The 27,473-nt window shown below is 35.9% G+C and overlaps 1 protein-coding gene across 7 annotated transcripts in view; it reads right to left on the bottom strand.

Annotated features, from left to right (window-relative positions):
* The window catches only part of EPHA7 (EPH receptor A7), a 173,505-nt gene that overhangs the window by 33,904 nt on the left and 112,128 nt on the right, over positions 1 to 27,473 (bottom strand). For all 7 annotated transcript variants that reach the window (XR_015708039.1, XM_087773831.1, XM_009475571.2 and 4 more), the window contains exons 6-9: positions 11,730 to 11,854; positions 8,128 to 8,296; positions 2,289 to 2,397; positions 1,539 to 1,594 (exon numbers count right to left, since the gene is read on the bottom strand). Coding sequence is in view for 6 of the 7 variants with exons in the window: in XM_087773831.1 (XP_087629957.1) it covers positions 1,539 to 1,594; positions 2,289 to 2,397; positions 8,128 to 8,296; positions 11,730 to 11,854 (459 nt within the window). In the remaining variant the exon portion in view is untranslated. The remainder of the gene's footprint in view (positions 1 to 1,538; positions 1,595 to 2,288; positions 2,398 to 8,127; positions 8,297 to 11,729; positions 11,855 to 27,473) is intronic.

The raw sequence follows: 27,473 nt of genomic DNA, 5'->3' as shown, positions 1-27,473 counted from the left end.
GCAAATTTCAAATCCATCACTCCCAGAATAGTAACATTTAAATAACATCAGATTTTTGATGAATTCTTTAAAATCAGCAGCACTGCAAAGTGCATGATAAATAATTCTTATCCCATTTATATTTTCCACCTTTCTTGCACAGATTATGAATTGATTGACTAAAGCCTCAATGATGTCACTACTTAGTTTAACACTCACTGCATTTAAATGAAATTATTTATGTAGCAACACACTCAAACTCAGAGAGCATGAACAAATACCAGCTGATCTGATTTTTTCGGGGCAGAGAGGTGAAACAGAAACCTTGATCTGATTTTGAGTGGAGCTTTGGCTAGAACTACTTGTTTAAAGAGGTGTGCATTGAGAAGATGCTACAAATTTGTGACTAGTGGCTACTTCATTCTCCATGTGACATTACATTCTGATAGGAGTTCATGATATTAACATACGTAAAATAAGATAAATCATATTGCTTTCATAAAAAAATCTGACGGATTTAAGCTCCAGCTGCAATTATTGGTAGACAACAAAGGCTACATACAGCATAGCATGACTAAATGGCAAGTTCTATTGATATGAGAGTTATCAGGTATGGGAAATGACTGGAAACGCAGGCATTGTTTTGTGTCAGAACTTATATTCAGTTTAATTCTATTATGTGATTTTGCAATTTTGGATGCTCAAAATCAATTTGCTACTTAGTTTTACCATATTTCCTGAGTCAGTGACTGATTCTAAAAGAAATTAAAACATTTTTAATTTCTCATGTCAAAATGATATCACAACTCAACTGAGAAAGGGCTAAAATAAGAAAGTTTTTTAAACAATATTTTGGTAAAATTGAAACTATTCTTGCATAAGCCTTCCCCCCCCAAATTTTCAGTTGTCGTTAACCCAAGAAAGATGTATTTTATTGAATTTTCCTAGGGTTCTAGTATAAGTTCAGATGGTAGCTATGATTTCAACAAAAGAGGTTTTAGGCAAGTGATTCTAGAACAGAGAACAGTGAAGACGTAGCTGACCTTTTCATATTAAATATTCTATTTTTACTGACATTATGTTTTGTAAATATTGATGCCACAGTCTTCACAGTAGCAGAAAACAGCTTTTGAGCAGAACAGCTTCATTGTAAGGGTGATGCAGTGACCCACACTTTCTTAATCTGAAGTTTGCCTGAGGTAAAGATCATATAGTTACTTAGCCAAAGGTCTCTCAAATACTGCACCTCAGAGGGATCATTAGGACGGTGTGAAACATGTATTCAAAGCAACCAAAAGCAAAAAAATATGCAGAATGAAAACAACCGTGTATCATACACATGTATAGAAATAAAACTGTCTGTGTGAGCAACGTTGACTTTAATCTGCATTCTTTTTGTGTAGGTCACATATTTACAGTGTTTAACTTCCCACTTGCTATTTACATAGCATTTTTGAATGTCTTATGGCTTTGTCTTTCATGGAGTGTTGTTTTAGTATTGTCTACACTATTGCCGTTGGGAATTTTTGAAAGGGGAAAAAAAAAAGCAAAACACTTACAATGAAAGTAAAGTTCTTCATCTCCTTCTTGATCAGCTTTGCTATAGCCACAATGCCTGAAAAGAAAGACGCCAGTTTTACTGGTAAATAATGATTTACTTCCTCACCTCTGAAGTGCCGACAACATCAGTTTTGCAGGCTGGGATTTTCAGGCACTGAGCACCTAATTCCTGTAGGCCCTTTGAAAGTTTCAGCTATAATTCTCTTGACAGCAGAGTTTTAAATAAATCATGAACAGTTGCAATCAAAAGGCTTTTGTATCAAATACCAGTTGGGACAGGTCCTAAAGAGAAAATTCTAGTTCTTGTGAAAAGCTTCTATGGATAAAACAGAGGATTAAAGATCTTGAAAGTAGAACACAGTTTTACATGAGGGTATTCTTAAATTTACTGCTGTGCCTCTTTTTCTTGAATGTAAAGTCATTTAAAGGCTGATCAGATAAAGTGTCAGACTTCTCCACGTGAGAAAACTGAACAGAAAGAGGGACTTTGAGGAGTACAGGTAAAGAACCTGCTGGGGGTTTCTTTTACAGCACATTTACATAGGACAAAAAGAACATCTTGATTTAAGTGTGTCTTGCCAAAGTAAAAGGACAAACTGTATAATTGATAATGGGATTTAAACAAAAATTGTCCTTACTAAAAATTACTTCTGTTTCAGTTTTGCAAATTGCCATCCCAGATTAGACTATGCCTCAGGAGTTCACAAGAGTGGGGTCAGATGCACTTATGCCTATGCAAGGTACAATACCTTCGCCCAATGATGAATCCAAACACCATGAAGACCAGAATGATGGTTCCTGCCACAGCAACCACAGCTATGATAATAACAGGATTCTGTTCACTGGAAACAGCCGTGGCTACAAACAGAGCACAGAGCAGAGATTAGTTTAAACTTATTCCCTACAAAGAAACTGCAAAACATTAAGTCAACCTTCATGAATTGCAAACTGTTTTCATTTTCAGTTGCCGGAAACAATTAAATTGATAAAGTTAGTCTAAAGAAGAGCCTCCATTGGAAATTCATCCAAATGCTGGATGAGTTAATGATTGTCTACAGGGAATAAAAAGGAGCTATGCTGGAATTGACTTGGTCAAAGTGGTACAGCCATTAGCCGAAAGCCACCACCAGCCACTTCCACTCCCTCTGACTGCTACGCTGCCTTCTGTGTTGCTCAGTGGTTGACTCCTTCCTAAAAGGGAAGACCTGGATATCCCTGTAAGGGGGCACAGTAGGAGAATAATCCCTGAAGAGCTCTGCTCCTAGCCTCCCCTGTAAAACTGGTTGATATGACTTTGATGGCATATTTTTATCTCTTACTGTTATTGATCATTGTAAATCACTATTATTACTTATCATTCATTTCTGTTAGCAATGAAAAGGTGCTTCCACATATACAAAATGGAATTCTCCATACTTCAGAGAATTTATGTGCTAAAATATCCATACATTATCACTCTTTTTATTCAGATATGCCAATGCTATTAATATATGCAAATGTATGCATGTCACAGTAATGTAAACTGAGGATGTAAATACCTTGCCTGAGAAACCTCAAGGTTTGTTAAATACATTGCTTGCCCAGCATCTAATGAGGGTGGCCATATACTCAGTCTCATTAAATGAGTACAGCTCTACCGAACTCTATGGAGTTACGTTGATTTGTAACAGTGAGAATCTAGCCCAAGAGACTGAGAATAAAGAAGGAGACATCAGGCAGTGATGCTGAGCAAGGGACTGTGAAAGTGTGAGTCATCTAGAAGCAGCAGAGAGATAAAAGAGGGGAAAAAAAAAAAAAAGGAAACTCAACTGATAGCTGATTAACTAAATTGTAGATGGTATGTTAATATGTTTAGCTGCTGGTAGTGGTAACTGAACAGGAATTTCTACACAAGGATTTTATGAATTCCGCAGAATTAGGTTCCTGTTGTAGACTTCAGAGGTTCCCATAGAAACAAACAAACCAGTCTTTTCTTTGCTCTGCCTTGGGAGAAGTGAGCCAATCATCATGATTTATTTGTCACTGACACTGACCTGTAACAGCTGCTTTGCCCCCCAAAATAACAAATCCCTTGTTATTCTACACAGATATTGAATAATATGCATTAAGGAGAAATTTCCTCCCTGCCCCCCAGTTTCATTTCCTAAAGAAACTTTGTAATTTTTCTATGTTCTGCCTAATGCAGGTAAGGAAGACCTCATTATTTGTGTTGGTCTTTAAATGAAAAGAGCAAATGCTTATTTTTGAGTAGCTATAACTTTCTGAGATACCCAGATCAGTAAGATGCTACCACAGGCCGGCATATATTCCACTTGTGGAACTTTTAGGAAATCAGTGGTCACTATCTCAAGCAAGAGTGTAGGGACATAAGTAATACAACTCAGTTCCTGTGACATCACCAGGCCATCAAAGCAGACAATCCCAAGCATGGGAATGTCAAATTTAGGTAAAATACAGCATTTCCTAAAACTGTTCCCTTCTCTCTTTGAACTTCAGTGCAAACCTCACTTGGAAGTCAAGAAGACTTGTGACAGCATCCTGTCACAATGGCCAGGGTGCAAAGCTGCATCTGTTTATCAGAGTTTGGAAAAATACTCACCCCAGCCTGTCACCTAATCTAGCAGGCAAGTTGAGTGCATAGAGGTTGACATATGTGAGTGGGTTGCTCTGCAGAACTGCCTCACAGATTTTGGGTACTGGCACATTCTGGAAGCAAGCTGAGGTTGTTATTTGGGCTCTGGAAAATGTTAGGGGCATGGTACACTGGCCAACTGGTAAGACAGGTGGGATGCAATGTATGATGTATTTTTACATCTTTAAAAAAAAAAGGTCTGATTGGGGGTATGGTCTGGTATGAATTCAGTGACAGCAGTCTAAGACATCTGCCTCTGTTCACATATTCTGTGCTGCTTCTCCCTTCTGTGTAATGAACTCAGTCTGTTAGTGTAAGGGTGAATGAAGACCCAGCTTCTGGAATAATCACTGGGGTTTGGCAGAAATAAAGATGCTAGAGTGTTCTTAGAAGAATGATTTTAGGGTGCAGATGATCCTTTCAGGGCGTGTATGGCATAGTTACCTGTCACTGGTGCTGCCACAGTGGTGATGGCAGGGAACCACCATCAGAACAGGAAAGTCTGCCCTTATCTCTGCTTAAGCTGTGCTCAGACTCAGAGCAAGACAGGGACCTGATACTTGGGCAATCAGGTACAGGTGATACCTAATCTGACATTATGATATTTGCATATTCAAGTTAATGGGGCAACACTTAATTTAAAGGAGTTAAAACCACCATTTAAGTACATGGTTGGAGGGATGGGGAATGGATATCCAAACACCCTGGAGGATTTTAAAAAGATCAGCTGTAAAAGCTGTGCTGCTCCTCCAGCAACATTTTCTCCTGCGAGCAACCTGAAATGTATGATTTGCAGAAAAGAATTCCTGATGAAGTCCACCATGAAACCTTTAATGATAAATTGGATTCGTATCACTTTCTTAAATATTGTTCTTTCTGTCTTCTATAAAAATTTGTAGTAGTGTTGTTTCAGACATTAGGAATAAGTTTTACATCTGCACATTACTTCAGACTTGCTTGATTTAAACTGTTTCATGGCAATAGGAAAAAGCAAAGTCTCTTATGCCAGGTTGTGCTGAGTCCTTGTACTTTAACAGTGAGAGCTGTAACAAGTGGCAAACCCCTTCAATTATAAAAAGCGCAGGATCATCTTTAGATTCATTAGCTACAAGTCATTTCATGTAACTTAAATACTTCAATGAATCAAAAGATAAAATTACCACTTAAGTGGTAATATAAATAAAAAATAAATCTATGGATTTATATGTTCTTTCTGAGGGACTTCTGTCTCTAATAACCAGTAATGATTCCAACAAAAAAAAACCACGATTAAAGTACTTTGATCTGTGTCAAACACAGTATAGAATAGAAATATCCTGCCTTTATAAAGCATTTTTACTTCATAATTTTGTAATTTTTATATAAATATGTATGCAATGCCCATGTATTATATGTGCAAATACAGGTTAAAAATATGCGTATTTTACATATCAGATAATATTAATATAATGGGCGTCGTTCTTCAAATATTGAAAAGTGGCCATGCAGTTTCTATTACAATTCAGAAACTGGACCATAATACAAAAATCTACTTAATCAACAGCACCTACCAAAAGGTGCCAAACAGTTGACGTGCCAGGAGAAATTCAGATAGGCAACATGACTAGTTGACTGTGATGGTCCCTATATATATTCTTACATATATATATATGTGTGTGTGTGTATATACTCTCACTATATATATATATTCTTAAAATACTTTGGCATATTTAAAAGCTACATTCAGAATCTACTGGAATAATGAGAAGCCAATGTCTCTTAACTGTAGCATAGCACTGGTTTACTGCTTACCTGTACAGTACTTGAGGTATATTTCCTAAAAATGATCCAATAAAGGTCTTCCCTTAAAATGTTAACAAAAGAGTAATTTGATGAGCCTACAAGTTCTGATAAAACTACAAATAAAATATGAGAAACAAATATTTGTGTGTAAAACAATTCTAGAAGAACTTAATGGAATTTACTATCTTTTTACCAACATTTTAATTATTTCTGAAAACCATATATGGAAAATTGTGGATGCTTATTCTTGATGGGAATTACATTCTATAATGTCCTCTCAAGATAATGGAAAATATGCCACTTTTAAAATTTTCTTTAATGAAAGCACAGGACATTTTACATGGCATGCCAAAATACAAAGCTGGCCTGTGATAAGAGAAAAATCTGCTGTGCATACTGACCAAGTATGTCGTTGGTTTATATGCTGTTTATCATCACCTGAGTCAGAAAAAGGGTACATGAGCATGGTCAGCAATGCATTTATTCTAGGATTTCCTAATCTCTCATATGTCAACCAAACCCAAGTTAAGACTGTTTACCTCTGAAATTATCTTTGCTAATCTTAGCGGCTACCAGTATGCTTACATTCAGTACATTAAAAATACTCAGGTAATTAAGGAAATGTTGGAGAAATATTTTGGTCTACTAATTTTAAACCACTATGGACAATAAATTAGCTAATTAGCAGAAATTTATCACAGATTATGACAGACTTAATTTGTGTTCCAGAAATCTACTCAAAATAAGAAATTACTTCTGCTGTACCTCAGGTTCCCATTCTGCAAAACGGGGATTCTGTTACTGATTCTTTCTAAAGCAGAACTCTATGGATGGCAAGCATGCTATCAGACACAGAGCTAATAATATTAGTAATAACAGTTTATTGCTGCTATTATGATAATTACTATTTCAATTATGCCTATTAGACATGTGCTATTATTCATTATTGATAGTTTTCAAATTCTGTGTGGAATCAAGGTGGAATCAAGACCTAACTACTGTGTTTTAAGAATACCCACAAATTATTCAGGTGACATCTGGCTGCAATTAATAAGATGCAATAGTGTGTGTCCACACCTTAGATATGCTGCACAAAGCACAGAGAGCAGAGTTGGCATCCATACCCTTTGAACCTGTAGGCTATGTACCCTCAGCTCCAAATCTGGCTGACTTGCTGTCAGGCAAATCGACCTGAAGAAAATTACTCAAAACAGAGTAACAAAATTTGGGTCTGCCAGAGCAGTGAAGCTGCCAGGGACCCAGGTAGTTCTCATAAGTGGGCTCATGGCTGCCAGGTCTCAGTAATGCAAGAGCTTCTTTCTGAAGACCCAAAATGTGGAAGATTTTCCCTAAGCATGCATGCACATATCTACATTGGTGAGGAAAAAAGGTATCAGTGTGATTTTTAGACAAATAAGGGCATAAGATTTGTTTCAGCATCAAGGAAAGAGCATGCTCTCCCAAAATGTTATCCCTTTGCTGAGATGTCACAGCCAGATTCTCTGGTGTACTGTACTGAGAGAGTTTGTACTTCAGCTTCATACTCTCCATTGTGAGGGTTTTTGAGAAGCTGTTTTTTCTTTACACAGCTTACAACTTATTACATGAGCCTTAAAGAAACCTAGTATCTTTGAGACCTCCGTTTCTTTACTAAACCAAGTTGAAACTAGCCAATGAACTCAAAAGACACTAAGGATGGACATACAGCTTAAACAAGACACACACATAAACAAAACCATGAAAAGTTTTTTCAGGAAATCAAACAGAGAAAAAGTGATCTGGAGAAGCCTCTGTGGGCTGAAATCTCCTCTTGCCTCCTCTCCCCAGTTACAGAAGAATCTAGTAGATTCAGCTCACCACTACTCAGTTCTCCTGTGGGGAGAAAGAGGTGTGCATTTGAATGAAAAAAAGTATTTTTCTTTGTGTTAGAAGAACATCAGAGCAGAAGAACCTGATATGTTACAAATCTTCTCCAGCTAATTATGAGAGTGTAATTTTAGTTCTACGGTAAAACAACTAATTGAAGCTCATCCTTCAAAATAATCCAAAAATCCACCTTCATGTAGAACTTCATTCTTTCTAGTTTTAATAACATTGCCTATGACTCTTTCCTTTCTTGCTTTACTTACTACTTCTACTGAAAGTGTTAATTTCCTATAAATCTAATTGTTTACCTGTGGCTTCTTCTAGTGTGGCAACATCCAGTCTGGGGCTGTAATTTCCATAACCAGCAGCAGTAAAAGCACGAATCTGGAAAACATACACTGTTCCCGGCTTTAAGTTATTAATAGAAGCTGAAGTGGACTTGGTTTTCACTGTTGAATAGGTCCTCTCCCTTTGATCCTGGAAACAATAAGGCAAAAGATTAAATGATATTTACAGGTCAGATTTTATCATGGTTGCACATCAGCAACTGACAGACAGCCTGGGTAGTTTATTTCAATTTGTTGAATGTTTTTTTTCCCACATAGAGAATAAAGTGTTCTCTGTGGAGTGTTACAAAACACTGTCAATGCAATGAGGAGCTCTAAGTGTAACATAAAATTCAAATGGGATGCTCATGTTGTTACTCATAAAACATCCAGACATAAAATGATTGTTTCTTTGGCTCTGATTACATTTTGTGAAATTTTGATGAGAAAAATAGCTTGACCACAGCTTTCCAGGGGTATCCGTGGGGTCTAAACAATTCAAGGACAGGACAATCTGTTCTTCATGGTGAGAACATCTTCCCTTGTTACCTTCCAAAACCTTTAAAAAATACAACACTGCCAATGCATAACTGTCTGGATTTTGCACCAAATTCTGAGGTTCTTAACTCAGTTTTCACTTAGTTTTTTTCCTCTGGCTTTAGTCTTTTCTCAGGTTTTGACTCTATGGCATCAAGAAGAACCCAGGGAAAGAAGCTCATTATGACACCCCCCAAATTTGAAGCTGTAAGATTACAAACCCTACGAGTAATAACTCACTTTCAAATACTACAAAAGCTGTATCACAGATCATTAGAGTATTCAAAAAGCTGTACTTATTCATCACATTTACTCATCCAGATTATCTTTCAGCATAGATATGTGCAGCCCTGTTGATTTTCAGTGGCAGATGCAACCCTGATTTGAAGGGCAGAAGAGATGAATTAACCAACCATCTGAATGCACCACATGACCAGAGAAGCACGAGCCATATGAGGCAGTGCTAATGAGACGGATACAGAGGGAAGGAATAAATCTGTAACTCATTTCAATAGCACTTTGCCAGCTAAAAATGATGGAGAACTTTCCCCTTCGCGGTCAGTAAAGCAGCAAAGGCTTTTGCTAAAATACAGTGTTAAATGCAACATACATGATTTCGTTTCTGAGATTCAGTAGTGGCTTCTCCTCGGTCTTGCCCAGTCTGTAATGTGAGCAAGCCCACTGGCTCGGCTAGCAACAATTTTTCACATCTTCTCCAAGAGGGTTTAAATCATCTGCAAGTGAGGACCATGTGGAATGTATGTTGGTATGTGAGAAAGAACAGGAATGTCTGAGATGAAAAACAAGTGTAAAGAAACCATAAACAGTCAGGTTTGGGACTGTAAGCCACAGTGGAATTTTAAGAGTTTGGGTTTTGATGCATAAATGAGGCTTATTTGAATTGCCAACAGTTCTTGCATTCAAACTAAAAAAATAACAAAGAAATAAAAATAACCTGTGCTAGAAATCTCACAGGACAGGCTTACTTGGGAGATTTCAGGCAGTTTCCATTCCAGCCCTAGCCAGATGTGAGAGGTGAAAAAAACACTTATCAGAATATTTCAGAACCACAAAAATGTTTGATTTAATTTGGCTCCAAAAGGAGCTGATATTTCAGATCTTTTTTTTTTTTGTTTTAAACTAATGGAACAAAACTTAAACTGCCTCTGTCATTCTGAGCAAGAAGCTTATGAAGTACTTTTCAAGCTGAATTTCATTATCTTGGAACGCATGCGTGCATTTAAGTATTTGTGTTAAAATCATCTCACTGAATTAAAGGTATATAGTTCAGTTTATCTGTGACTGTTTGTAGGATAAGCTTCTTATTCTATTTTATTAATTTCACTGTAATAAGTATGATACTGGTGAGTTTCTTTCCATTACAAAACAAGTTTAACATCAGTTCTTGTCTTTGCAAACATAGGAAACTGGCAATGAAACTCTGCTGCTTATTTAAAGTAACGTGAATACATAGGGGAAATAATAAAAGCTGCATTCTAAAGGTTATAATGTTATGAAAAGTCTAGTATCTTGAGCATTTCTCTGTCATTTTCCACTATCTATTTAAATTATTTATTTCATTTTAACAGATTAGAAACTACTCTGCATATAAAAAGAAACAAGTTTTTTGGTTTGCAGTTTGTGTTTTTGAGGGTATTTTTTGTGTGGAGAACAGTTTTGCCTTTGGTAAATATGTAAACTTTTTTTTTTTTTTTTAATTTATGGACTTTATTCGTGTGTGTGTGTACACACACATGATTTAGGAAGAAAAATGACCTGCTAAAATCAGTAAAATTCCTTTTAAAAAATTGTTTAGCTATCTGTACATATCTGGAAATTTTTGTTATAAGAGGTCTTAAAGTGAACAACTTAAACTGGGAGTTAGCATCAACAAATAAACATTTTATTCCCTTCCCCAAATCATATAAAGATCTTTTGATAAGTATATTTGTGTAATTCAGCACTGAAAATTAGATGTGACACTTGATATTAAATCCAATCTGGTCTGAATTTACCTAATTCCACGTTACCTACTAAGCTGACATGCTCTTTTTGATATAGAGATACTGTTACCTTGTTTGCAGAGATGAAATGTCTTCACAAGTGATCACAAAGGAACTCCTTTGTTCATTTCTTTGCATTTTAATTCTTTCTTTTTTCTTCCAGATTTTTTAATAAAAATTAGGAATATGTTATGTGCTATGGTAAATTTCCCAGGGAATCTGGAGGAGCCACACTTAGTCTGGGTCCCATAATGAACATGTAGCTGCACAACCTGCCTTCACTCTGCTTTCATTCAGCTTATGGTTGCATGTGGCCCTACTTATATGCTTGTCAGAATTTTTTTATTCTGGAGTACTTCAAAGTTATCATGAGTGAAGCCCTAGACACACTGAAATGAATGGCAAAACTCTGACTGACATCAATAAGATTGCAATTTCACTCTAGCAGAAACAGAGATCACTTCATCTACTATTGAAAAGCAGCCCTCAATTCATTATTGTGTTGAGAGAACAAGTGAAAAATAAATCTCACAATGCTGGGACTTTTTAAAAGGACAAATAAGGAATATTTATCAGCTCAAACTGTAGGAAGTGCTTTGGAAGTTTTCAGACATCAAGTCGAAGTGGCCCAGATCATAAGGAAATACCAAATGCAGTCAAGAGTTCTATTTGATATATCATCTCAAGACTGGAATTACAGTGACACAAGGAAATGAAACAAGCTACACAATGTAGAAGAGACAAGAAAATGACAAATATCATGATAAAATATGCAAGTTCAAAAACAATTAAAAAAAAGTTGAAAAAAAGCCAGATTTCAAGTGGATATTTCATTTTTAGGCTACCAAAATACAATATATGGGACATATGACAGGAATAATAATTGCAGGGATTCGCTAGTTATTAAAAACAAGCAAAATCACTGTGACTTTGAAGAGACAGAATAGTTGATAGCTGATGGCTTTAACATTGTTCCACAACACGGTGAGCCAACACGAAGCAAACAGCACATTGTTGTACATTACAGATAACCTTAGCACTTACTTTCTCATAATACTTGATTTCATATTCAGTAATGACTCCATTGGGATGTTCTGGTTCCTGCCAGGAAAGCTCCACGCTCCTCTGCAGCACTCTCTCTTTCATTACTCCACTAACTTGCGAGGGAGCTGTTTGGACAAGATGTGTCAATAAATAAAAAAGCAAATTTGTTGGATGCCTAAAATCAAATGTCATTACTGATCTACCCCATGCTGAGCCACTTTCATTAAGCTAAAAGAAAGCACCTTTTCATAGCTCACAATTCAAAGCTAATGAATATTCAAGCAGGGCCTTATTACTGTTCATAAACTTAGAATGGAAATCGAATTAAAGTGCAAACAGCAAAAAGTGGCATTGTTCAAGTTAGTGCAAAACTGAGATTGATGGGATAGGAATGACAATTAAGCAAATTAATTCTGATTAAGATAACAAGGTAGATTTTTAGATTGATGTGTAGTAAATTAGGAGTCTAAATATTTGTTGCATATGTTTCTGAAATGCTCATAAAAACAAAAAATAATGTTTTAAAAAGAAAGTCACATTTTAGGCTGATTTCATATAACTGATTCCAATTCTACTTAAAAAATAATCTGTCGCACTATCTGATTGCAGCATGACTTGTTGATGAAAACAACTCTGCTAAGAGACTAAACCCTCTCTTTTTCATTAGTTCAAATCTTTCCAGGACATTCTCTCTTTAGAGCTGAAGTTTCCATATGTGGTCTTGGCATTTGTTGAAAGTGTGAGACAATTTAAAAGTAGATCTTATGAAATAAAGGGGACACTGTCTTCCTCCACCTAACTCTACAGAGACGTATATACATGCACTCTTGCACACATACACACATAGCTTCCTAATAAACATCATCCACAAATGAGCACTTTTTGAAATTAAAAAAAGCCAACAGCGTACAAGCGTTATAGAGCCATTGACTCTCATTTTAAAATGTTTAAGACATAATGTAATAAATTGTGAGAGACTGAAAAAGTAACTTGCTTTATCAGCTTATCTCATGTTTATCAAAAAAGAAAGACAGCAGATTTTCTGCTGACGTGCAGTTCCAAAGGAGGCCCAACATCACACTTTTCCTCAAACATACATACTGCCTATATGAATGTGGTACAGAAGTCCTGTAAAACCATAGCTCTTTAAAAAACAACTGTGTCATTGGGACCATGCAGAACTTGATCTTGTTCTCTTTCAGTTCAATGGAAATAATTCAAGGGTGTAACACTGCTCATGCAAAAGATAGGTAAAGAGAGGACTTGATCCTCAGCCCCCTGCAGTTAAAAGCAAAATGACATTTATGTGTACAGGAACTTGGTCATATTCGGAGAGCAGATTCAGACACAGGAAAGAAAATGAAAATTAGAGATAAATTTATTTATATCTTTTCAAGTATAGAATCTAGTACTGATTCTATACTTGAATGTTTGAATAAAAATTCTGAAAAAATTGGATATTTTCCTAGGTAAAAAAAAGAACAACCTTATTTCAGAACTGTGTATAAAGCTTTCACTATGTAAAATGATGCACAGTCTTCAGATAAAAGAGGATTCTTATCCCATCCAACATGCAGGTGAACTTCACTTTCTCTTTTACCATTCGCCTTGAGTCTAATTAGAATAATTCCTATTATAATATTCTTTAGCACACACACTTTCCTCTATTTAATTTAAAGAAAACAGAAATAAAAAATATAGAATGCACACTCTTTTAGCATTAAGGATAAAAATATAATGATAAAGTAAAAAGATTTACAGTACAATCGAGGCAATAACCCTCTAAAAAACTTAAAATTTGATTGTTAACTTCTTATTCTAATTGTGAAGTTTCTAGACTTTTTTATTATAACATGTAAATTCATGTAGGTTTTTTAATTAAATTTATTTACATTTCATTAGAGGCTCCAAGAGTTCATGAAAATTAAGGATTGAAGCCATGCATGATAATTTTCATTATGAACTATTATGTTGTATATAATCAATATAATCAAAGTTGAAGACCCATTAATGTAGGCTGCGTAACTGATAAAATCACAAAACTGTATCATGCACACACCATGGGTTGATACAACATTCCAAATCCAGGATCTCTCTCTTTTGCTCTTCTTGCATTCTCTTTCTAAAAGCTTAGAGTATTTTCACTCTCTAATTAGTGAAATATATTCTTTTTCATAGCTAAGAGTCTGGAATGCAGCAAACTAATTTACTCTGTCTAGCTTTTTTTGCCATGATTAACTAGTTGTCTTCTTTGTCTAAATGAGTACCACAACATCCTGGCTGAATTTCAGAGACGTCATTATGTTTCAGGTATAATGTTCTATCTCATGCAGATAAATGTTTTCTAATTGCTAATTTTACGTTTTCAGATGTCCAAAATTGTTAATGTTCATACTTATCATGAAACAATTTTATATTACCTAGGTCACTGGAGTTTGTTCTCAACATTTGCTGCCTTTTCTTTTAGCTTATCAAATTTTTTCATTCCGTTGGCTATAGCATCCATTTTTTTTAAGCAGTGAAGCAAAATGAACTCGCTTCCTCTGGTATTAGTTAACTCTGCTTATGTGGGGAAGGAACAGCAATGCAGAGAAGGAGGAATAAAGAATGGGGAAGACTTTAATTGGGGAAGTGAAATATACTATGTGAGATTCCTACTTAACATCTGTACAAAGTACACCACAAACAGGCATGTTTCGTTCTTAGGGAATTTCCCTTCAAAACATAATCTCAGTGATTTATCAACATTGCAAGACAGCATTCAAAACTCTTAAATAAATGGACTCTTAAATACATTTCCTGTCAATTAATATTATTTTCATTCAAGAATGGTCAGATTAAAAGCTGGTTTTGGTTTTGGTTTTTTTTTGGTTGTGCTTTGCCTTTTTTTTTCCTCCCTATCTAAAAACGTTGTGCTGCTTTTCATTGCAAGAACCACATGCAGAAGAAAAGAAAGTCCAACCCTTCAGACTGTATATGTTGGTAGCTCTGAAGACAATTATGTTGTATATAATTCCCATACCACAAGATATTCCTAAAATGCAGAAAGTTACCCAAGCTTATTTTGTGTTCCCACATTTGTCAGGGGAAGAAGGGAATCATCAAATCAGTTGTAGCCAGAGTATCCTCCTCTGGCAAGGTACACCAGTCTGTTGTTAGTGCAAGAAAATCTCTGTAAACTAGACCAACCACATAAGCCAATCTATTGACGTTAGAGGCTAGATGTATATGCTATCTTTGTCCTGCCTTTTGGGCTGCATTTCTTGATCTGTGCTTAATGAGAGTGTACAGTTCAGAAGCATTTTGTTCTCTATTCTAGTATAATAATTTTGTCTGTATTCTTTCTGTGCCTTTCTTACAGACTGTTTTGCATTCATGTTTTATGTGTTCTGCCTTCCTGATATTTTATTTTAAACTTTTAGCCTATTTTTCATCGTTAATTAATTAACCTATTTATGGTTTTGAAACAACTATATTTGAGCAAGCTTGAAAATGAGTTAAAGCATAAAATTCATCCCTAAATACAAGATAAAACATGCTATTAAATCACAAAAAGATAGCTCTATAAAAACAGAGTTAGAAATATCATTTTTGTTCCCATTGGTAGCTATAATAATAACAGTAATAACAATAATAACAATAACAACAACAACAACAACAACAATAATAATAATAATAATAATAACAATAATAAACTGTTTCAGCTATTTTTTCCTTTTAGTAATCTAGCTCTTGCCATGGCATCTATAACAAAGTTGTTCATGATGAAGACACTTCTTGCAGCATTTCTAGACAACTAAGTACCCAGTCCTGAATGACTTGAGCATGCATAATCCCTACTGTATCACTTCAGGTTACAAAGAAGCATCACTTGTCAGAATCATTATTTCCATAATATATTACACTGGGGGATACAGGCTGTTCAAAACACCATTTGCTATCAACTTTCTTTCTGATATACCTCATCTCTTCTTTTTCTCCTTCCTGCTGACACAACATCCAATGCATCAAACACACACAGCCTCTCCGGGCTAACAGGCAGAGGTACCTACACATGCTGCATAAGAAAGTACTTAGAGAATGACAGGCCCTCAGCACACTCATTCACCTTTTTTAAATGCTTCAAATATACCATTCAGCAAAAGGAAAAATTGATTTTTCACCAGGTTTCAACATCACAGCCACAGAGAAATATAACTCTGCTGGGCTTTACTGATAAAGCCTTCAAGTTATATAGATTTCAAGCTGGTCATCATTTTCAGATCAAGTTATAGAAAAAGTTAAACCTGAGGTGTCAAAAAGAGCAGGATATTCCAAGGAAATATTCTGCTCCAGAGAGAACATTGCATCTGGTAGACTGATGTGTTACATCTATACTGCTAAGCCAAGCATATGGTATATTATTAATATGTGCAAGTACTTATGCACAGAAAACTGTACCGATTGTTTTGGAAGGCATTGCTTTTAGTCCAGAGTCCTCTGAAAATGTTATAACATAATATTGCTCATGCCTTTAATCTCTATGCTTAGCTATTCTCTGGTTCTCATGCCTACCATTCCCCTTGACTCACAGTGTACTTTCCAAAAGACAAAAAGACAGATGCAAAATTAAATCTTTTCCATTTTGCATCAGGGGAAAAAAAAAAAAAACAAACCAAAACAAAACAGAAAAAAGTACAAAATACTAGAACAAACCAATAAAAACTGAAAAATGAAAACATGTGAAGCTGGACTTTCACATATAAGAGGAACTAGGCATAATGCACCAATTGCTAGCACAAAATCAACTGCAACACCTTTTTATTGAAAAAAGATAACTCAGCAAAAGAAACATACCTAGCCATTTCTCTGAGATTTCTTAAAGTTCTGCATCATGAATGTGTCTCAACTCCATCAACAGCATCAGTCATGGAGACCTTTAATTTGATACTTTAAAAACATTCTCTCTAGAAGCAGCGTTCTGGTTGTTCAGTAGTTCATGTGTATAAAACAAACTATTAAAAATCCTCAAAAATAAGGGTTTCAATCCTGCAGTCCCACTTCATGCACAAAGTTTCACAAATGAACATGAGTAAATGCTCCCAGTGCAGGACCAAACTCTGTATCCATAAATGTTACCAAATCTATGTTTGCAACTCCAGTTTCATCATTTGTTATACAAAGACTAATGAACAAATGGGCTATCAGCCTTCCTTAACTATTTTTTATATTTCTTTCTTTTATAATAGCAATAATGTGCTTGAGACAATCTGAGCTTCATCTTGTACTTGCTGAAATCAACAGCAACGCTCTCACTTTCATAGCATGGGACCCTTACAGCACTTCCTGAAGGACAAAAACTCTTGGCTTTTGGCCTCTTTCCTTTTCACATCACGAAGATATGCAGCAATCATTCAAAACCACCATCTTTTCATACAGCAGCAAAGACATCAGGTTTTACCTCCCTGTAAAACTGTATCTTAGGGTCCAATGTAAGTTTTACACTACATGAAGCATTAACACCATTTTTCTGCAACAATGTTCTACAGCAATTGGGGGGTGTTTTGAGTATTCAGCCTGAAGGGGACATTGCTAACAGATGCAAACCATGGAAAAACGGAGATATCAGCATCCCAATGGTTATAACCTACCCTATTATTTCTTTTTAAAATGTCTTCACTGTCTCCTTTCCTGGCAGAAATCTTTAGATAACAGAGTTGCTTTGACTCTACATCTATTTTAAGTGAGACTGGAATATGGCATCTTACCAACAACAAACGCAAAATGAACCCGTGTATATATATGAAAATAGTAGCAGAAAATTATAATGTTGTTAGCTCTTAAATGGTTGTTCAGGAAGAGAATACAGAACTCCCTATACTCTGTTAACAATCCTGCACCAAGATTACCCAAATGGCACCCTTCTGCACTTGCTTGTGTACTAATTTGCTCCCAAGAGAAAGTGTGTAAATGAAGTCATAACCCGGCATCTCACTATGCTCTGGTTTGCTCTGAAGGGGAACTTAGGCATCAAAATTGCCAAAATTACTAAATAAGAGTGATAGGCAAACAGATTACATACCTTGAGGAATTGCAGCTACCGCTGTCAGGGGCCTGGGGTCAGCATGTGGCGCCATACTGTTTTTTATGCTGGTCTGAAGCAAGTACCTTGACAAGGTTTGCAGGTACTGGGCAAATTTTAAGACTTTACTGTGTAGATATTTCCCTTATTTGTTTATTCTGTTTCCCATAAATATACAAAGGCTTTGTGTGGAAAAAAAAATACATATATAAATATTTTAGAGCACTATAATATGGCAGTGCTACCCAAGCCATGATAGAGATCTGCCACAGCTGTCCTTTGAATTCTTGTGAAAAGAAGCCTACATTTCGCTTCATGTTTACACTAATACGTACAATAATTTTCATATTATTTCGCATGATAGTTCATGCAAAAAAAACCAAAACAGGAAAGAATACGATAGCTCTTAAACTGAACATTATTAAATGGATAGATGGAAATTCATAAGACTTCCTTTTTTGTTACAGTGTATTTCTCTCCCCTCAGTTAAGTCTCCACATGACAAAGCAGCCCATGATAAAAGGTTATTGAGTACCACTGTATTATGCCATTAGTACCCATTGCTTTGGATCAATGACAGAGAAATTCCCCACTGTGTTTACAAGCTGCAGCATTCAAAAAGAGACTCAAATAAATCAGATATTTTACACTAACAATATCCTACAGAGAAGCCATTTTAACTTCCTCTCTGACACACTTTACTTTCTGGCTCATAAATATAACACAGTGTGCTTACAGTGCTCTGTAAGCCATGAGCAGAGGCACACACACAGCTCTCTGGGCCACTTGGGGATGTCCTGAGCCCATGGTAACAGGCAATATAGTCAAGTAATACTTGACTGCATTACTCCATTACGTTTTTTGCCATTGCTTTTGTGGTTGAGAAACTCTCAAAATACCTGCTGATCTACAGTGATGAACAGAATCAGCAGTTACCTGAATACTTTTGCAAATCAATTAATAAATGTAAGTCAGTCAAACAATGAGGAAAAACAATAAATACATTCTGATCTCCCCTAATATTATTAGGGGAGTTCCAAGAAAGCTTGTGCTCAAATAGCATTCTTACCAAATATGTAGTGATTTACTAATTGTCCCTATCTGATGCATTTAAAATAGTTAATGGTTTCATAATTCCTTCATCAAGCTCAAAACTCACCAGCTGGATCAGTTTTAGATGCTGTCTATTCTGGCAAATTTCTGGGGAGGGAAATCAATAAAAAGAAAGAAAAAGAACTTACCAGAAAGAAATGAAACAGTTTAGAAAGATCAGGGATGACAGCTTGTCTATCATGTTTTGGGGTTTTTGTCTGGTCAGAGTCTATGTCTAGACCCATACTGTGAACTCCCCTGTTTCTCCTGCCTGACATTTGGTACAAATATAATTGTCATGTCTGTATCCCATTTCTTCCAAAACTGGAGACTTGGGCATCAATCAGTGCTGAATGGATGCTGAGTTGCGTAACAAGTGACAACATCGACTCCCAGGGTACCCACAACTCTTGCTTTGTGAATAAGTTTTGACATGTTAGGTGCAAACCCGATTCTTACAAATGTGTTAGTGTAACAAACCAGCCTTACAAATAACAGAGAGGGGCTTTTATTCTCCTGAAGCATTTGTTTTCCTTTGCAGAAGAAATATTTCTATGTTAATTAGATTTTTCTTTTGTCCTGCCTTCTTTTGTGATTCATCTTTCATAACTCTTTTTTTTTTTTTTTTTTAACAGAAACATCTGCCACTAGCCTTGCAGTAAATCCTTGGCACACAGGTATTATTCTTCATTAAAGAAAACAAAACACCACAAAACTCCCAAAGATGAGGATACTCTTTTCCCTGGTGGGCTACTCAGACACATTATGTTCTCCTTCTGTCTCCAGTCATCTCTGCTAGCAAGTGTCAATTACAGACACAGGTTTTAGGGAATGGAAGGATAAAGCACAATTTACAAATACTTTCCTCTGGAAGCAGACAGGTGTAATGACTGAGACTGCTTGCTGTAACTGAATTTCATGCTGTCATCTATTCAGTCACAAAAAGATGTCAGCTTCAAGGACGCTACTCATGGAAAAAAAAAAACAAAACCACAACAAAAACCTTAATAAATTCTCATTTCTACTGTATAGCTAATATCGCTACCCTAGGTTGACTTGCCTAAAAGTAAAAGTTGCTTTTGCTGGAGGATACGAGGTAATTAGAACTGTGGCTTTGGAGGCCTACGGACTAGTACGATTATGTTTATTTAGTGTAGGATGTCCAAGAGACAACTGAATTAATTCCAGCCATATAACAAAGCATTTTGTTTCAGATATAGCCAACAAAAATGTGGAAACAAAGTGACATGCCAAAAAAATAAAAACAGTTGATCAAATATTAACAAAAAAGCATATAAATATTCTATAAAGATGTCAGCACAAAACAATAATTATCACTGTGCCAGAGGTTTGATCAAATTGACGCTTTCAAAGACATAATTGTTCATTGGGGAAAAAATATTACTCTACTAACATTCCTAAAATGTGTACAACTTCTGTTCCAGCCTTCCAAATTCCTATGAAATGCATTATAATGGCACTGCTAATGATAGGCATATTTCTGAAAGCAGCATGGGTGGTATTCCCAGGGAAGGCAGGAAAAATTTGTTGCAAAAATGGCTCGCTTTTTTTTTTCATGGTATGAGCCTGTACTTCTTCTCCCGAAGAGCATTAAAACTCTAAAATTTAAGGAGATGATAGATAAATATCTGTCTGGGAATCTCTGCTACAGTGATAAATATCAGAAGTAACAAGCCTGAAGTTAGTGACTATGCACAGGAGTGAAAGTCATGGCCATGAGAGGAAGGTCAGGGACAGCAGTCAGCCTATGATTGCCTTGGTCAGGGCTTGTGGAAGAAGCAGTTTCGCTGACCAGAGTGAGGTCACTGGTGTGAAGAACTGCCACTGACATAAATACAATATTCAAAATTTCCCTTGAAGTATAAAAATTCACATACATTCCAATAAATGAGAAAAAAATCCATTTGATACAATGTTTATTGTCCAAAATAAAATAATTTGGGAAGTATGCACGAGCTGTTAAAAAATTACTGTCATGAAAAAGCAGACGGAAAACCCATTATCTTAGGGGGAACATATTTTGTAAAGTGAAGCTAGTTGATTGATTTGAATATACAACATAAATTAACACCTGTCTATTAAACAGCAATAATTACTTTAGAGATAATGCACATATTATCTTAATAATAAAATATGAAAAAAATTATATGAAAAGATCTTCAGTTTGTTTATATTTCCTCTTTTTTTGCAACCAATAATATTAAAATTTGTAACAGGGATAACACGTTTGTAGGACTTATGCAACTATATACGCTAAATTGACATGATTTTTAAAAAATTTATCCCTACCATCTATTACACAAACAGTAAACTCTAAACACAATTTCTAAAAGACCTGAAATATTCTTGACTTTGAGTAGACGTTGGTTGCTAAATCTCCCTATTTCTTAAAATAACCTTAGATTTGAGGGGATTTTTTTGTTCAGAACATGCTACGATTCAATGCTTCTTCAGTGCCTGCTCACCAGAAAACCTCGCACAAAGACTTGTCTGATGCAGAAACATATAAACTAGAAAGACATCAATCATTTAATGAAAGAATTTACTAAGTGGTTTTAAAAGCTGTACAGAATCATCATCTTTTTGCAGTCTTTCTAGCGGCTTCACTTCCCTGAATGCTATGAGGCTCTAAGGGAAACCCAGGTTCTATATCCAAAGGTTAACTTCTTGGAGATTCAGATTACGAAAATGTCAATTGCACAAATTATAAACCCATTTAGCTTTCTGATTAGTTCCACTTTTAGCATAGCATTTAGGCCTCAATTCTGACCTCTAATCAATTATATTTTAGTTTAGCTGCATTGATTTTATCTAAGTTACACTTGCTTTATACCAATGGAAATAAGATCAGAATCAGGTCCTAAGGGTAAAGTGATTAAAAATGTAATTACCACAACTGATCATGCAACGTAGCTACATCATTAATTGGTTACTTTTTTTTTTTTTAACAAAAAGTTCAAAATTTATTTGCCAGTTTCACAGAGACAGTTTTTACTCTTATTTCAGAAATAGTTCTGGATGGGATCCAGACAATCCAACTTAGGCACCTGGGTGCCCCTACCCTTTAGGCGACTAAAGCTCTCCTAAATTAAGTGCATAAGTTCCCCCAAATAGCTTTGCTCCCTGTGACAGAGAGGTGAGTGCATTGGAAAGATCCAGAAAGAGATTCTGCCTGTTTCAACTGAGACCCATAAATTTGAAAACATCTTCATTTTAAAGCCTTTGAAAAACTTTCTCCACTGACTGTATAGTGAATTTAGGCACTGATTTTAGGAGAAACAGATGACCTGGTACACGAAATAAACCTGACATGTAACATTTACATACTTTTTAGGTGAGGTACACCCCATCTTCCTCACACACTATCTAGAATTTCTTCCTATCTCCTAAATTTTCCTTGTGAATTCCTTGTGTATTCCTTGATCCCTGAAGCACCTTAAGGTAATTAGTCTGGAGTCTGCTCTGACTTACCTCTCATGCAAATCTTGTAGGATCCAGGTTTCTACCTACAATAGTATAAGTCTAATTCTGGATGAGCTTAGAGGTATTTTAGCAAGCTGTTAGCTAAATATTGTAACTACTTACAAAATTCCAACTTCACAATTGTAGGGAATCAATTTAATGCTGAAAATATTCCTAAGTAGAATTGAAGTGTGAACTAACATTTTTATAAGAAAAAAAACCCACAAAACAACAAAACCAGAACAACAGCTTCTGGGTCTGATTCTCTTCCTGTTTTTAATGGTGTGAATAAGTAGTGACTGCACTGATTCCTTTCGTCCTGGATGTTCAACTTTAATCAACATCCAGGATGAAGGAGATGAAAATGGAGCTCTTTGCAGTAACAGAAAACCATGCAATGTTTAGTCAGAAAGGCTAAACTTAAAAAAAAGATACAAGCTGGTTCTGTTTTATTGCAGAACTACTCAGTATATTGGAAAAATAAGCAAAATTCCATAAGCATCTTTGAATAGTTTATTATGGTTCTATTTATCCTAAATAATGAACTTCAGATCTGATTCTCCATTCCCTCACTCATAGTGAAGGTATTGGGAGAGTGCAGGGTTGGTCTGTCTTTCAGACTGCATGCAACATATGCTGTCCTGTTACATAAAAGTATGGAAAAATGGTGTCTATACAACTTACGAGTCCTTCCAGGTTGTAAAGGATACAGCAAAAAGACAGTAAAACTGGAATGTCACAAAAGAAATTAAACTTGAGTCATAACCACAGAACTCTCCTGTGTTTTAAATAAAATTACTATTTTCCTACACAGACTGTGTAGATCATTTTTCAATTACTATTTTTCTATGAGAGGCTCCAAGTCTACAGTCGAAATTATTGTTACCTACATGTATACATAGCACAAAAGTTGTATTCACCACCAACATCAAAACACTTAAACTTAGTGATTCCAAGGCACATCACCAGTAGAGCAACTCAATTTACATGGGTGAGCATAGTATACAATATGGTTCATATTTAGATTAGCCAAAAAATATGACATCATTTAGATCAATAATGTATTAAATAGCAGAATGTGCAAAATTGCACAGTATGTAAATAGAAACAGAAATAGGACTATATCCTCTGGATATCAGTCTATTGCCTTATTCATTTGAAAAAAGCTCCAGTGTAATCATTTATACTCATGAATGTATTATAATACACATATTAAGATGGATATACATCAGAATCGTGAACATCTATAGCTTGTTTCCTTAATATATATGGTCTCAGCACTGCTTACTGTATGAAATGAAAAAAATAAATTATTGGTACTGGAATTTCCCATGATAATAAATATACTGAATGTTCATTACTTTCCCTTAAATGTGCATGTAAAAACCCTGTCTTAGAAAATAGCTATACTAAAACACTTAGAAACTCCTCTCGTCATCATTCAATGATGAAAATACTCAATCTCTTCATTACCTCGATATGAGTTTCTGTAGATCTTTACGTGAGCCCCACTGAAAAAGGTGGAATAGTAGAGAGGTTACTTAACTAATCAAAGCTGTACTGCATACATGCTCAGAAATAACAAAAAAAGCAAAAAAAAAAATTCTCCCTTTGTTCTGATTAGCCAACAGTGGTTGAATTAGTCATAAAATAAAGCTGGCAATCATAAGGGCATGTCTTATTTTAAATCTCTACTTGAAGGGTTTTTCTTTTTTATAACCTTGTAATTTCTCTAATTGAAATTAGATTAAAGATTTATGAAGTACACATGTAAAGTCAGATAATATAAAGACTCACGGCACTTTTATAACATTTGTATCCCACAGGAACCAATCAGAGCTTGATACATGCAGTATGTGTACAGATTAAATAGGATAGATACCTTCAAATGGACATGATTGTAAACTGATTTTAGGAGTGGAGCACCCAACAGGCTTATCTGTATTAAAAGAGAATTTGCTATATACTGGCTGCATATGTTGCAATGTTTAAGGTAGTGTACAATTTATCAATAAATATAATTCTCCTTATCTGAAGACAAATTTCACCCTTTCACCAAGTGTGCAATACCTGCCTGGACTGATCCCATCTAATTTTGCACCCGAGATATTAAAATACAAGTTCAGATTCCTTAAGGTCCTTTCAGTTAGTGGAGAAAGAGATCCTGCTGGCCATTTAGATCTTACGGTAAGCAAGTCTTAGGTGGGCGTTTAAGTTAGATTTTATTGCTCCAGGGGTGTCCTGAGATGGAATCTATGTTACTTGACTGGTAGGACTGGTTTTCATGCTATATCTTTTGTAGGTCTTAGGGATTATTATTATTTTATTATCATTATTCAGTTTTAAATGGTTAGTCTAATATTTGTTTTCTGTGATAGAAATACAGAGATGCTAATTTCTGGTATTTGTATCAATTTATTATCCATTGCTGGGAGCTAGCTTCCCTAATTTAAACTCTTGAGTCTATGCAGTAGATGCCTAATGAAAAACTCTCCCAAGAAGAAATCTTATCAAAGAAAAGGGCTGCCCTAAAAGGCCTCCAGAGAGACATCCTATCTGGTACAGCTCAGGCACCCAGCTAGGAAGGCAGAACTTCCCTCTGAGGGACCGTGCAAGCATCTGCCACTCTTCAAGAGGTAAACGAGGCGTGTCTTTTAAGGAGTCTGGTTTACTCAGAGCTTAACATTTGTGTTGATACATGGTACACAGCAAAGTTTGGCAGATGGAGCCTACAACCTACCCACCTTTCTGTTGCAGTCATTAACTTTTCTCCAGGATCCCCTCTCACTCCCTAGATACAAACAGACTTTTGAGTTTCTGCAATTAACTTCCACAAGATTGTATTCTATCAAACACACTTACATAAAAGATATGTAGATATACATGATAATTAGGATTGTGACTAATGCAGGTTTGTGAGGTGTAACATGCAAACAGCTAGCCAGCTGACCTACAGCACAACAACCATATATATGTCCTAAGTGACTGAGCTTGAACTGAAGTTACAGGATAACCCAAAATTGTGCTTAAACACTACATCTGGCTGTATAGCCAGTCTACCCAGATTACATACTTTAGTGTCAAGTATGTAATTCTCCCCTTTTCAACTCTGTGGTAAGCTGCTGGCAAAAGAATTTAAAAAAATAAAAGAGATCATCAATATGGTATTTTAAAATACTTAGAATATATTTTAATATGTATATATATTTAATAACAAGCTAGGTCTCAACCCCACCCCACCCCCCAAAAAAAAAATCAAGAAAGATAATTCAAATCTGCAGCATTTTTGCACAAGATGGATTCCATCAGTGTGAACTTATCCTATTTGCTCCTTTTCTTTAGTCTTCATACTAGCCCATAGCTCAGGAAATATGGCACAAAAAGAGGAAGGGAAGGGAAGGGAAGGGAAGGGAAGGGAAGGGAAGGGAAGGGAAGGGAAGGGAAGGGAAGGGAAGGGAAGGGAAGGGAAGGGAAGGGAAGGGAAGGGAAGGGAAGGGAAGGGAAGGGAAGGGAAGGGAAGGGAAGGGAAGGGAAGGGAAGGGAAGGGAAGGGAAGGGAAGGGAAGGGAAGGGATGTGAGTTTTTTCAGTGAGTGCTTTCTTTCTGAGAAATCAGGTGCCTGCATCTGCCTTATTGGCTTTAACAGGAAGAAAGCAAAATCTGGAAAAATTCCGGCCCAGCCCTGACTGTATAACAGCAAGTGAAGTGCCATGACTGGTCTTGTATATCAGCTCAGTACTTCCAGAAAGTCAGGAATGCAAGCAGTTGGCTAGAGTTTAAAGGAAGCTTAACTGCTGAAAAAAACAAAAAGCCATTTTAATGACTTACCAGAGTCTCAGAGCAGGTTAAGCTGTCTGCATAGATACAAACAATGACAATAAAAATGTTAGACTAAAGAAATTCTCCTTACTTATAGAATATCAATGATTATCAGAGTAACTTTATCTTGTTCTTAACAAGTTGAATCATGCAAAACCAAGATCAATAAGGGAGGATGTCTTTAAAGCTCCACTGTTGCATAATGGAAATTACTTTGAAGAGCTGGCTGTGTGTTCATGGAGAGTTAGCAAACTGTCCCTGCAGGCGCTGGTGACAATAGGCAGCTCAAAATACAGTATTTCACTTGAAGCATATCTGACTCATTTTATTGGCATAAACATCACATGTTTAGCATTAACCGCTTTTACAACCTGCTTTATAAATATCTTTTGCTTCTTTTTCCAACGGCTGTCTTCTTTCTTTTGTTGCAAATATTTTTGCTTGTTACTTTTGCCTCTGACAGTTTGACGGTTATTACCTTAAGACATTGCAGGTGTTCTTTAGTTCTTTTCAAAGAATCATCTAGATACCTAAAGCCTGTTCAGCACATTAACAAGTGACTAATTTTTAATGGTACACCTAAAAGAATAAAGCTCAAAGGCAGAAAATACAAATAAAAATAAAATGGCAACAGGAGCACTTAATGTTTTTTAAAAATCCAGTGGTATTATTTTTAAGCTGAAAAGAATAGCCTAATCACTGGCACTTTATAATATGGCACTGCAACACTCAGGTTATAACAAATGGAACACACTACTCTCTTAGGCTATTAATCAGCAGAGTGAAAGGTGGATCGACAGCGTTACCATTTGCTCCAGATACAGATTTCCAGATTGTCACTGGTTATCTAGACAGTGCCAGATTTGCAGGAATGCTATTTTTTCTTAAACAGCACCCTTTGGCTGCTGTTTAAGCAGCATGGAAAAGACAAACTTCTTAAATATAGGAAAATAGAGTCATTGTAAGGAAGGCTATACCGAGCCACTTGAAGCATGGGTATGAGAGGTGACCCAAATTAACGTACACTTTAGAGCAATCTCAGGAAATTATACTTCTAGATCTCCTCTAATATTACTACAGAAAACTTCTACTTAGCTGTAACTTAAATGAAACTTACCTAACTTAAACTTTTATTTACTACAGAAAATCCTACTGCAGAAGAGTTTTCTCTGTGGTCTTTGCCTATGGCAGATGAAGAAGGGGATTGAAAATTCCATAAATAAACTAGGGATGTACAGGTGTTGAGTTGTTCATTTAAGAGACAACTATGTTTGAACAGAGATTGTTCAA

This window comes from Nipponia nippon, unplaced genomic scaffold (assembly GCF_047370975.1).
Source record: "Nipponia nippon isolate SJK-2023a ecotype South Korea unplaced genomic scaffold, ASM4737097v1 scaffold_4, whole genome shotgun sequence".
NCBI classification, from domain to species: domain Eukaryota; kingdom Metazoa; phylum Chordata; class Aves; order Pelecaniformes; family Threskiornithidae; genus Nipponia; species Nipponia nippon.
This window is presented reverse-complemented; position numbering and strand designations above follow the sequence as displayed.